At 39.2% G+C, this 14,219-nt stretch overlaps 1 protein-coding gene across 1 annotated transcript in view; it reads right to left on the reverse strand.

Moving 5' to 3' along the window:
- The window catches only part of LOC106915444 (plexin-B1-like), a 45,212-nt gene extending 35,475 nt beyond the window's left edge, over positions 1-9,737 (reverse strand). The window contains exons 1-3 of the mRNA XM_088006893.1: positions 9,296-9,737; positions 2,957-3,830; positions 2,594-2,833 (exon numbers count right to left, since the gene is read on the reverse strand). Coding sequence (XP_087863019.1) covers positions 2,594-2,833; positions 2,957-3,830; positions 9,296-9,348 — 1,167 coding nt within the window. The 5' untranslated portion in view covers positions 9,349-9,737. The remainder of the gene's footprint in view (positions 1-2,593; positions 2,834-2,956; positions 3,831-9,295) is intronic.
- Between the last annotated feature and the right edge of the window lie 4,482 nt (positions 9,738-14,219).

Raw genomic sequence — 14,219 nt, forward strand, 5'->3', positions numbered from 1 at the left:
CTCTTTTGGTCAAACAGCTTTGTCTGTGCGACTCATCACTATGTGGAATTCATAACCTGAGGACTTGGAAGCCGATTCCAGACGGGAACTTTTTTAGATTAAGACTGTAGGAGTTTCTTAAAGAAGAACAGGCTTCCAGTCATGGTTGACAGTCAGCTCACGATGGCTCCGTCATGGCTCCTTTTTCATTGTCGTCCGTTTTAAATTAATGGTAGGATTTATGTTATGTATGACATTATATTTTGCTATGTTCTTTTGTTGTCTTTTAAATTGCTCGATGTTGCTGAAGGCCCTTCTGGGGATGTACATCCAAACTAGTTAGAGCTATAAATGTAGCGTTTAGTATTTATTTATACTCAACACTAGTCCCCATGTAGATAAACAAAAAAGAATGTCAATCGACACTGTGGAAATACATAAGTAGTACAAAGGATTCTCAGACTAACACCAGACATATTTTTGGATCAATTCTGTTAATAAATATTACTCTGGGTCAATCAGAGTATTGGAATTTAATTCCCATATAATCAGTTATTTATTTCTATGAAACATAAACAATAAAACACAATGGTGATTTCACCAAAAAGTAGCATACCTGATTATATGATAGAGTAGGACACTGGATTCCACACCACTAATCCAAGTCTACATGTACTATTCAAAATGATTGTGCATCAAAACAAGACAGAAACAGGACTTGACGTTCCACAAAATCGTCTTCTTTTCCCCATGTTTACTCTCACGCAAAGTGTTTTTATATCCCAGAATGCAAGGCAATATATGCAAGAGCCTCATTTGAGCTAAGTGCATTGTTCCAGCAAAAATCCCAGGCAGGTTTAGCAAACTCCACATGTTTATATTGGTAATAGAAGACCAGAAATGTGTTTTTTGTTTTCCTGTCAACACTCAAATCAACTACTTGGCATGATAAAATAACTTTGGACTTAAATAGATAACATGTCAACTTAAAATGGTTTATCTTCATTTTTTATAAGATGAACCTTTGACCAAATTAAAAGTTTGATTTTTCTGTGTCAGAACAATGAACTGTCCACAAAACTGTGTCTGCAACCCTTTAGAAAATCAAAGGCTATTTCCCTAATAATACAGCAGAGCCTCTGTATTCTCTTAATTCATTATAACAGGATCATACCACAGATTAAAGTGCAGTGGTTAGGAAGCGCCTTGTTATGTAAAGTAACAATTTTTATCCTGCTCGGAAAGAAAAGCCACAACTTCAAATAATTGACGAAGAAGCAAAAAAGGAAGAGAGTGAGCACTTATTTTAGCTTTTATGCTTTATATAAAATAAGTAGGCTTATCATTGTTAGAGAAGAAGAGTATGCTCATGATTCCCTCCCTTTCACCGTCCTGTCTGCTCTATTTTCCCTCCCATCAGCTTCTTGTGCTACAGTTTGTCCGTTCCCCATGTTTAAGTCTCCATCTCTGTCCTTCTATCTTTGTTTGTCAGAGCTTATCAAGGCAGCAGAACGCATGATTCCACTTTGGTTTTCTTTATTCATCTCTAATGATCCCATTAAATGGTTGTGAGGGCTGACGGGACCGAAGGAAGGGTCTTTTCTGCACAGCTGCAGCTGGGTGAAACTGGGGCATCATTACCGGTCTTCCATCCACTCGTCCTAATCGTGCAGTCACTCCTCGTTGCTTTGCTCTGCGATCCATTTGTTTTACCTTACGCCAAACACTTAAGACAAGGGAGTCGATACAGTTAAGGTTCAGCCATAATGCTCATGATATACAGCTGTAATGCTTCTAATGTAAAACCTGTATGTCTGCTAATAATGCAGGCATATGAGATCTTGCATACATTGATCATGAGCATGGTTGGCATAACTTTGGATTTTTAATGATTTGTTTGTAACATTGTTTTTGCAGGGCACCATAAACAAAAAGAATATATCTGGAATTATTTTTAGAAATTTTCTAGCACTTAAGACTCAAAGCACACTCGGGCTGAAGTACACACACCATCTGGTTAACATTTGGTTCAATGTCCCTTGGGAGGTTGCACCTCATATGTGTGGTTTTGGAGCCTTTAAAAAGCTTTTGGCATCAGTTTGACAGAATTCTTCAAACTTCCACAAACCTGACTCTGTAAAAGAGTCCTTAACTGTACTACTTTAATGTTAGTCTGCTTTCACCATTTCAATATCCTCCTGATGTATTCAGAACCAGTCATTGTTTCCCCAGACACTGAAACATGCAAAGTTTTAGAGGGAGAGAGAAAGAACAAAACAAAGAAAAGAAAGAAGGGAAGTAAGGAAGGAAGGAAGGAAGGAAGGAAGGAGACATACACAGTTTCAGGGATGGAAGGAAGAAGGGAAAGGACGGAAAGTAGGAGGAAAACAATGAAGGGAGAAAAGAAAAAAGGAAAGAAGAAAGAAAGAAGGGAAGGAAGGGATGAAGAAGTGTCTGACCATGACTGTATCAAATATGTAGTAGTAGAAACCTCTCTGTCCTCTCTGAGGGAAGCAGTGCTTCCAAAACCCCACAGCTCTGAAATGTTTACTTTCTAGCTTCAACATCTGGATTTCTGTTCGACGCCCAAAACGTTTTCCTCTTGCATTCTTACCGGAGGGAGGTTGGCACAGCTGGACTTCACCTCATACTCTATATAGGCCACCTCATCTTGATTCTCAACCAACCCATCTCGGGTGTAGCAGAGGTCACGTGTGGAGTCAATGTGCCTGTCGACCTCATCCAGAGGGAAGACGCAAAGTGCCGAGGCATCCAGTGGTGTGTTTATTGAGCCAGTGCGGGCGGAGAAGACGCCTAGCAGATCTTCACCTTGCTGGCCCGCGCCTTTGCCCACCTGTTTCAACAAAGGCGTGGTGAAAAACACTTAAGGCAGTACAACAGCAACCTTCTAAGGAATGAAGCATGCCAATGATGCAAACAGTACAACAGCTCATCTAATAAGGTTTAAGTCAAGTACCTGGGCTGCCTGAAGCACATTAAAGATTGTGGAAGGAGAGAACGGAGATTGGCAGACAAGGGGAATTTCTACATATGAATAATAGGAGGTGTCTTCTAGGCACACCCTGGCGACATAAGTCTGGTAGTCCCTTGTTGATGATTTGATGTCTCGGCGGTAGAACAGGAAGTACACATAAGAGCGGCGTGTGAAAGCGGTTATGAAGTTGTGGTCGTACTCTGACAGGCGCCCGGCTACGGCCAGCTTGGCGGTCTCCTCATAGGAAAACGCGGGCAGTGACGAAAGGTGGCGGGTGGAGATGGGTGGGTGGCTGGCGGTGTAGCCCCGGCCCACGTACATCACCGTCCTATTCCCGCCAGGAATTGTGACTACCAACCCAACAGTTGACACTGATGGATCATTAGCGACGACATACTGTGTCTCCACAGGGTTATCAGTGGAGAAGAGAACTTCCTTGATGGATGCCAAGCTTCGCTTTTGGCATGTCCCCTGATGGACGCTGCCGCAGATGATCAGCTCCGATGCCTTTGGGTCCACCAGGAGCAGCTTGTTGTGGTTGTCGGTGCTTTCAGAATGGGGGCAGTTGCTTTCTGTGATAGGAGGAAGGCAGTCTTTGCTGTCGATCACTGGACCATTGGTCTCCTCTTGCTCCAGCAAGAGTCCGTCTGAGCCATCCAGCTGGAAGAGGCGATTCTTGGCTCCCAGGTACACCGTCCCCACTCCGGGGTTCGGGTGCAGCACCAGGTGCTGGAACTCTGTGTCATTGCGTGAAAACCGAGGGTAGGAGTGAGCATGGGCAGTGACAGAGGTGAAGAGTAGGAGGAAGACAACCAGGCAAGAGTTTAAAGCGCTCCCATGTAGCATGGCAAATAATCTGTTGGAAAATAAAAAGAAAAAAGTTTAGAGGATGTTTTATGTGCAATAGCAGATTCAAAAAGTGCAAATACAAGCTTTTATTTAGTTTTAGACACCTATATGTTAAATTTTCTGCATCCAATATTCAGAAAGCATTTTACTAGGATTGGGACATAGATAAGCACATACTTGTGAAGTTGTTGGGCACCAAGCAGTGAATGACTAATACATACAAATAATAAAGAGACTGGCATTAAAACTCTTAATCCCAGAATGCACTGCACTAACCCAGTCTCAGCTCCAGTAGGAGTATCTCACAGCGTGAGAACATGACATCATACTTTAGCAAAACTCTGGGGTTATGCCCAGAACTTTCTCCATTTCTATAGCCTTTATGGACTGGATTGGGGAGGACAAACACTTATCTTAAACTAATCTAAATTAGCTTAAAGCAAATCTGGCCTTAGTTCAAATTCTTCAATATAATACTTGGTCTTTATTCATACTGACCTGTGATATTACTATACATAATCTTATTAGTTATTTCATATTTTATTGTTACATGATTTGGTGCCCCTGTGTGAGTAATTCACAAAATAATTTGGTGCAACTAATATTGATTAGTTAAAAACTGATTTTGACTCATTCAAAATTCCTTAAAATGACCGATTCTCAAAATTCACAGCTCATAACTGTATGTTGTTAGCTTAAGGAGTTTGTTCATTTAAAGTATTTTAATGGAACACTGTAATATTTTAGTAATAACCAATTCCAGAGAGAAATTGTCTGGGTCTTATTCTACATATAAGTGCAGAGCCATGAAGATTGAGAGCATCACAGCTGAACTTAATCCTTAATATATTGTTATTTAATACTTAAATAACAAAGACACATATTCATAAAGATGAGACTGGTAAACAGTCTCATCTAGTGTATATTAAGCACTAATATATATTAGTTCTGCTAACTCTAAAGGACTGCACCAACAAAGTACTTAGTAGAAGCTAATGCTAAAGCTATGCTGATACCCATCATGTTTCAACACAGTATATGGTGAGGAGAGGAAACTACTATGTAAACAATCTACACCCACTACAAAGTAAGACATTGAAGATGAACATCTAATTACTTAATTCTTAACAGTAGATAACCAAAAGTCCCAACCAAAAAGCTAACAAAACAGTCAAATAAATCAGGGCTTCAGAATTTATTCGTAAAACTGAATTTATGGGCACTAAATATTTTCAAAGTTTGCAAAAATGCTAAAGCGCCAACAGAAGAATTAGCTCTGCTATTAGTGCATTAGCATAAATGTGCCAACCATTGCTTTTTTTTTTTAAATACTAGTCAATAACAATAATAGTTGCCTTTAATGGGATGAGATAGATATCAGTGATAAAAGTTGAACATTTTTTAACTTTCTTGTGTCACTTTGCCAGTCTGCATGTCTAATCCATTAGATGTGGAGAACTTTTACAAGGCAGAGTCAATCTGCGGCATACTGATGGATCAAGAAAAGACTGAAATCAAATAGTGTTTCAACAAACATTTAGCTTAAATGTGTGTAATTAAGGGATTAGTTGGTTTTTCCACTTGAGTTGAACAGGATCAATGATATTTGAGGGAACAGCTTTGAAATAATCTTCCATGGTCTCATTTTGTTTAATCACAAAACCCTGGGAATTCAAACCAGGGCGTGTGTATGTTTGATAGTCGTGGTAAAGCTACAATGCTTCCAGTAGCCGTTTTGTTTGACTCCGTTCCAAGTGTCACTGTTAAAATCAAGTGTTTTCAGGACCCCTGCAATCACCGCATCCCTTACATGAGGCGTTCAAAACATCAGCTCTCATTTCCCGTTTCAACAGCCATCACTCAACACCTCTGAGGAAAGTGGTTTGTGGACACAGAGAGCTTCTGCATTAGAGAGAAGCTCCTTAATTATTGAACAGAATTGTCAGACCCTTCACTGACCTCAGTGGGAAAGGTCAGTGCAATAAGTAAGTGTGGAATGAACGCACATCAAACCGTGGACATGAATGACACTTTGATGAGCACTAGCAAGCATTACTTACACCTCAGCACTCTGCATAATAACAGAGAGAGCAAATCTACGGCCCTGAGAGGCTGTGATATTAAGAAAACTGTATTATTGTGCAGCAATTGCTCAAGGTGCAAATAGATTGCAATGACATTAGGGTTGTAGTAGTGTCTCACCTAAGTGTCTACCCCCCATGGCTGCAATCAGGACAGAGATAAGAGGGGGGCTCTGTTCATACAAAAGCAGGCACCTTACAGGAGCAGCTGCATGTGTCAGATGAGTGCATCTCTTGCCTCCTCTTTACTTATTCATGAGCACAATAAGAAGTATTATAAGACATAACATCCACACCCACTTTCTGAGGAGGAGAGTTGTGAATTTGCTGGATGAGTGGGTGAATCAGAGGTTATTCAGCCTGTACTCAGACAGTAGATAGGTCTGTTGAATACATAAAAAACACATTAAAAAAAACAAAGAAAACAATCCTAGGTGTCATGAAGAGCTGTAACAATTCATCTAATGATGTGAGTACCTGATTATTAAAATTTCTCGAGGCAAATGATCTGCCTTAAAGCTTCTTTAAATTATGCTTTGCTTTATGTTCTGGTCAAAGGACTATTTGTGTTGCACAGTGCTCTCACTTGAGCCAGTGGGTTATGGGTGAATGCTAAGTGCAATTAGCATAGCGTAGTTGGACGAAACATCTCTTTTCCAAGGGCGTAACCACTTTTCACATTCTGTCTGGATTTAAATACACATAAAAAAAACTAAAAAAAACTAAGACATGTCAGTGTTTTCATAGTTTCTCAAGGGCCCAAAAGGCATTCATTCTTATACTGACTATTGTAGGGCTGCTGTCTAACGGCTGGTTTGGAGCGAACAGTGGCAAAGTGCGCAGCGGGTGTATGTACATGGCTGCAGCAGGGATTCATGCAAATAGAGGGAACACAGCAGTTTGCTGTAGCTGATGCTTAACACAAGTGTAAGTTGAACTGGAAAATAAATTCACTCCCATACCGGTTGCAACAAAAGGGTGGTGGAGCGAGAGGTGGTGCATACATAGATCATGTACATCTGTATTTCAAAGATCTGATTGCTCACATCAACACAAAAGCTATAAATGGCTGTGCAAAATAGAGACTTCATCTATTCAATTACCTGAAGATGAATACATAAACTAAAAATTGAAGTGTATACATATTTTATTTTTAGGTATTTTGCCAGCCTGCTGATTTTTTATTTTTATTATTAAGTTGAATATAATTTCAAATTTTATGTAAGCTTTGTCCAAGTTAACTTAAAAAATTAGTCGCTATTGTTACGGGTTATTTTTCTCAGATACAGAAAAGTAACTATTAGGGGTCCACAGATATGAAAATTTTTGCTGATATTTATATCCAATGTCAATACTGCTGTTATGGTAGTATTTACCAATGTATTTGTTTTTTGATTACTCAAAGCAGTCAGAATAATTGACAAAATACTCTATTACTAATGTAGTGGTTTACAACACCACCAGTTTTATGTGCCATCAAGGCAGACGCCTGACATTTCTGTTTTTAATCCCAACAGTTTGAACAAATTCTTGTTAGATTTGAGTCACAGGTTTATGTTTGCTTTATGAACAATGTTCAAACAATTTCATTTGAAATAAAGAAAACATTACAAAGTATAATATCCAGTTTCACTGTTTCACTGATGATATTCAGTTTCATTTTTCCTTTAAAAATAAGTAATTCACCAACACCTTCATTGGACTGGATAAAACGCGTAGAAATGTAGAGGTATAATGGTAAACTGAGACATAGCGATGAGACAGCTGCATCACCATGAGTCAAACCGGACTGACTGGATGTCCATCCGACTCCAAGTGACCATCTGATCTGGGAAAATAAGTTGCTATACAGAATCCAATGCAGATAAAAGTATGCAACAACTTTGCCTTCACCAAATGCATTTGAACAGGCTGCATTAGGAGCAGACATAAAGCTTAGATCTGTGGAGGGTTCCCACACATTTTATCTCAATTCCTTCGGATGATTCTGCTTAATGGAGGTTACGCCCCTTTAGTTCTGTAATCCCAGCACACAGGTCTGTAATCTGGGAGGATCACTCTGTGTGTGATGTGAAAGGATAGAATGATCTGTAATGGAGGGTTTGTGGTTGCATGTTTATTGCAGAACTACAATCTGGAAGGGGCTATAAATACAACAGGGTGTCTAGCTGAAAACACTAACCTGAATATCAGGAGCTCAGAATAATATCTTACATTAATTTTGCCAAATTAAATCACAAACTAGCTGTGGTTCCATTGGCCATACAACTGTCCAAATTGGAATTATGAAAATAGCTTAGCTTAATGGAGACACCAATTTTGAAAAACACATTTTTTGATAAAAAGGTTTTGGGCTAGGATGAGGTGGTTTTTCACCCGTATCAAAATTTGTGTATTTTGCAAAATTTCAGTGGAATGTTTTTGCATCACACAAGTCACATGATCAAACTACCAGACTTTCCTACTGACAGGAAAGACAAAAGTCAGTGCTGGGAGGATGAAGCCGCTGCATGTTTTTTAATGAGTTATCATGTGAACAATCTTATTCCAGTTAAGTGTGTTCTTTATTTAATGGAAACACCACAATTGTAAAATTGGGTTTTTTCAACATTACCGGAATATCGACAAAGTTTTGCAAATATTTTAACAGAACATCTGAAACCAACTGGACTGCCCTCTGTGATCCAGACTTCACTTTGACAAAATCATACTGTGCATTCCAAATTTGGGAATCAGGGGTCTTTATCTTTTTGCATAATATAAAGACTGGTAATAAGACTGGACTCCCAGCCTTGATGTCCAGGTCTAGTCGGAACCATTTTATTTTTGCAACTCGGAGTTTCAAACTCAAGTCGTTATCTCTGTCCTCCAGTTAAAAAAATATGGCATTGCTGCTACTATCTGTTTTTTTTTTTCTTTTTTTTTTTGAATGTCTGTTGATGTTGATTTTGTGCCAGCATTTCATAATCATGGCCAAAAAAATGTCTGGTTGGTTCAATACTACATTCTCACAAAAAATTATGGGGGATATTAGTGAGGCATGTTTTGCAACCCTACTCTTAGTCCAGACATATGTAGAATCCAGAAGATTGTTGTCACATGTAGAACACAACCAAAACACGTTGGAAATTCCCTCAGGTCCTTCAGTGGTGCTCTTCGCCTCCTGACACCTTCACTGAATAGCTCCTTCCACTTCCACTTACATTGTTGTGCTCTCACTTAAAAGTTGCAAAGACACTGATATCAACAGCACACTTTCTTTTAAAAGACTCAGGATTTTTTATATATATATAATTTCCAGCAACTTTCAATCGTAACCCCACCTCTGCAGCAGAACATGGGAACAGCTTTAGATAAATTCTCTCTGCTACTCTGGGCAGGCGTACATCACCTGCTCTTTGACCGGCCAACATATTTATAGCCTACAGCGATCCCTGATGCCATGGGAACTTCCTCTTACCAATGAGCAATCATGACATCAGACTGTCTGACTGCAGCATGGAACAAATACAGCTGGTCCATAAAAAAAAAGACAAAATGGGAAGTCCGCCCTGGGATATTGCAGCTGATGTTGACAACTCTTTAACGGCCCTTCAATCATCAACACAACCGCTCTGAACTGTGCTATCACAGCTCTACTGTGCCCATCTGTTGCATGTTATGAATGCTTCTTCTTTATCTAGCAGTGTTATGTTCTGAAGCAGAATACCAGCACCACCCTGTAGAAAAGCAGAGGAGTAGTTTCTCACATGCTGTCTGTAAACAATTCTCATAGTTCATCTGTTGTATGTGGTATGCGGTGTGTCACGCCACGGTGACAGACCCACAAGCTAAAAATAACCTCTGGTTGGGAAGGGAAAGGAGAGTCCCATCTAAAATATGGAGGAAACATGCGCATTAGAACTGATGAGGGATTTCCTCTGTCCCGAACAGGGTCTGAAAAAGCAGTTCTTGATGTGAAAAAATCATCAACTCTAGAGAAGTGACAGCTGAAAGGGTTCAAAAAGCAACACCTCAACCTATAATCCAGAATAAAAGTAGAAGAGATAGGAAACAGTCCGACATTTATCAGTCAAGAAACTATTTCTAAGGTTTTGGGAATCCAGCGAACTGTATCAAGAGCCATGTGAAGCAATGATAAACGTTCTTGGATGTGGTTGACATAAAACAGAGGGAGTCAAACATGGTGGTGATAATGTGAAGGCCTGGTCCTGATTCAGAGCTTCAGTTACTGGAAGACTTGATGTTCTTTATGGAACCATGAATTGTAATTTCTACCAATAAATACATCAGTTTGTGACTTCATGTTCTAGCATATTTGTCTTATGCAGCAGGGCAATGATCTTAAGTACAACAGCAAGTTTACCTCTGAATTAGCCTGGATATTGCCTTCCTATCTAATTAAGCTCAATTCTCATCTCTTTTCAGTGCTCTGTCTGGGATTTCTCCCATTTAGTTCGATTTCTCTGGCAGAATTTTATCTGGGCCAGTCAGCAAACAGAAGAAGGAGTTGTGAATGATTACATTGATTTAGAATCGACATAATCAAACACGCAAACCACAATTTTAGAATTGTAGTTTGCATGTCATTGGAGTTTATCAATAGCAACCCAGTCTGTGTTGGCTACTCTTCCAAATATTGAGCAAGTAAGGTTGGAGCAAGAAGAATGAAAAGACATTTTATCAAAGATGTCATTCAGCTTGGAAGTTCTCTCTTCACAGTGGAGAATAGTTGTGTACAATGCACACAATTTATAGTGCAGCTTCCTTCTCGGTTGAGCTGGCACATACGTATAAGGAGCTGGATTTTACCAGGCCATCTCTAAAGTGGCCTAAAGTGGGAAAAAAAACTTAAAGGTTTTGGAGTGACATTGTCACTTTCAATCTGATCACAAAAGCTTTGTGGCAATCATTGCTGCCAATGGTTGCTCTGCAATGTGTAGGGTCTTTCCCTTGGTCTCCTGGAGAACCCGCAAATGGAGGCACCAAAGGGGCTTCCAACTCCTTTCAATGCGAATAACCACTGGTTTTTTTCACAGCTTTTTTCCCCCCTTAATAAATCAAATCATCATTTGAATGTTTCATTTTGTTTTTAATCTGGTTATCCCTGTCTAAATAAAAATGAACCTCAAACATTAAAGTGTGTCATAAAAAAGTATAAACCTTAAGAAATTTGGTTTATACCAAACCAAATTATAAATTATATAAAATTTAAGATACTTTTTGACACTGACAATAAGAACATGTGCAGACCTCTTTTCCAGCTCACTCTATGTTTACTGCGCACCTTCAGAGGCTGCTGTGGAAGTTCATTTCTAAAGCCTCTAATGAGCTGTGACAGCCCACCGAGCACCAAAGACCCCATGAAATATGTGAGGTCAACAGCCTCGGGACAGTGGGGGACTTTGGGCCCGGAGCCACCGAGCATTGTTCTATGAAAGCTGTTTCGGCCCACACCTCGCCTTAGGCTGTAGGCCCCGGGCTTTGCAACAGTAGCATCCGTGGATCCCATCCAAACAGTACAGTAAAGAGGGTGAGAGCAGCGGGGCCAATAGCAACAAGCAGTGAGAACGCACAGAGCAGGCCCTTGCATTTGCCTGCAAACACTCGGATTTGTTTTAATGGAGGGATGTGAAAAGTACTGACATTTGAGTTTGGGTGATGCTCATGACCCAGTCACCGAAAAGCTGGAGTTGTAGTGCTGGCCAAGTCTTCTTAATGCCAAAGCCTGGGAAAAACATTGCCAAGGAAGACTAATGGAAGAAAAACTCAACAATTATCAGTCAAAAGCAAATGGATACAAGTAATATGTGCAAAAATAAAAAACAATCATAATTTAGAGGAGAGAATGTCCGCTGGGAATAATCGCCATCTATAAATAAATTCAGGAAATGAAAACTGAGGTAGAAGGTCTGTTTTCTAAACTGTGGGAAAGCCTCATAACGACTGGGCTTTAAGTTGGAACTGGAACAGATAAGATGGCTTGATCAAAAGAATTAAAATGCTGCCTGCTTGAATAAAGCTCAACTAATCTGTTAGAAATGTAGGTGCCAAGACACGCAATGACTTACAAACTGATGGAATCGGTTCATAATTATACAAGAATGTAAAATCCTATGCTACTGGAACTGCAATATCGTTGTCTTTCTGACAATGACAATAAAATTCTTCTGATTCTGATTGTTTATGTCTTGGTCAGCTTAACAGGAAATGATGTTGCAGTAATCATAATGACAAAAAAATCAAGTTGTTAATTAGTAAATAGAATTAATCAACAATTTTAGCATACAAATGTGTTGGAAAGGTTCCTTAATAGATGTAGTAGTTTGGAATTTAATAGAAAATGTAAGACCTAGAGGTTTCTCGCTAGAACCTTCTGTTTCTGACCTTCATCCCATTTTTATAAGAGATCGACCAATAATCATCTGGTGACTGGAATCTGCAAATTTTTAGTTTGTGCCACAAGGTCACAACAACAACAGTCTTTGTTGTTCAGCTACTACTGAGTGAAGAACTTAACAGTGGGAGGCTTCAACAAAGGAACAGTAATGTGTCAATTGACTATAAAATTGTACAAACTGGAATTACAAAAATAAGTTTGTTTAATGGAAACAAAGTAATTAAAAAAAAAAACATGTTCTTTGATAAAAAAAAATAAGTGTTTGTGCTCGGAAGAGGTGTTTTTTTTAGTTGTATCAAAATTTGTGTATTTTGCAAAACTGAAATGGAAACACTTATTGCACCATGCGAGTCATGCTAGTTTGCAAACAGTAGTAAAGTGCTTATTTGTAGGTCCTGATCTCCTTGGACATTGTGTAGCTACACCAGAAGTCTCATCAACAATATAGTTAGTCATTTGAAAGTGTTGAGTCTATAGCAATTCAACGCAGACAACGATTTCCCAAAAGCTCCACTCCCAAGTACAAGAGGCTTGCTGCTGAAACGTGTAAGTTGCTGGCATCTCCCCTGATGGGGAATAGATGAACACCAGCGCCGTGACTGAAACATGAACGGATCTCATGTGTTTACATTCATCGCCACCATAATTTTTAATGACTTATTACATGAACATGTTTATCCAAGTGGGTTACTGAAGTGTGAATTTAATTGAATTTATTTGATGGAAAAAGCATAATTGCAAGTTTGTGTTGTTTGGACATTAGAATACAGAAAAAATTGTGCACACATTTGTGCAGGAAATGGTACGGCTGTCTTGACGTGGTTTATTCAGGCTGCATGACAGCAAGATATTTGGCAGATCAAGGCTGAAAAAAAAGCTTCAATATATTTAATGATCAAAGGAACTATTTCATGGAATTTCAGTACCGGATCACTTTACAAAGTGGAGTAAGAGATTTTAGGCATACTTAAATAGCTGGGCAATTTAATGATTCACAGTTAATCATCATACAGTGGCAGAAAACATGTATGTTACTGTTCATCAGCGTATAAAATTAATGCAGTTTAAAAAAAACAAAAAAACTAACCACATTTCTAAATGTTGGAAACAGAAAGACAAAGAGGAAAAAAAGGTTCCTGTGATCAGAAAGTATTTTATCATATCCCCCAAGAGTTTTGGCACACTTAGAAAGAGCTTGCTGAACTACGTAGTTTTTCATGCTCACACCCTAAAACCCTCAGCCTGAAGTGAACTGCTTTACTCAGCATGAAGTGCAAAAGCTTTCATGGCAAAATGCAAACTAGGAGCTGGCAGGGCCAAATTTTCTTCATTCTGTAATTAAAACAGGAAGTTTCAATCGTCAAACATCTCATATGACGCAGCAAACATGCTAACATATTGTCTCCATCTATTAAGGGTTCTCCAGTTATTGGCAATTGCTCAAATGTTGCCACCGTCATTCCAAACTACAGAGGGCTCGTGGCAGAAATGATCAAGCTAGAGTTAAATGTCAAAAGGAAGAGAAAGAAATTAGTTTGGCTGTAGCAGACCACAGTTGTGGGAAGTGTGGTTCCATTAGCAGAAATGGATTGCAATTTGCTTGTTTAAGTGAGCAGGATCTGAACTGATGCTCTATAATTTCATTTTGTCACCAAACTTGAGGACAGAAAAATTGGCACCATGAAATTAATACCAAACTGGTATCTGGAACGAATGGGCTACTTTCTGCCTCAGCCTGAAGTGTCTCAATGTAATTAATGGAAATTCAATGTGGTGGGCCATCACATCATAATTGTGAAGTGCAAGTGCAGCAAACCTTTGGGCTACTTTCCACCAGCGTTGTACATTTAGACACCAAGTCTTTTGCTCCAAGTCATTCCAACTGGATTAAGATTGCCAGAGGAGGTTTTCTTAA

Source organism: Poecilia mexicana, unplaced genomic scaffold (assembly GCF_051168715.1).
Source record: "Poecilia mexicana isolate PSO_F unplaced genomic scaffold, ASM5116871v1 scaffold_7, whole genome shotgun sequence".
In the NCBI taxonomy this organism is placed as follows: Eukaryota; Metazoa; Chordata; class Actinopteri; order Cyprinodontiformes; family Poeciliidae; genus Poecilia; species Poecilia mexicana.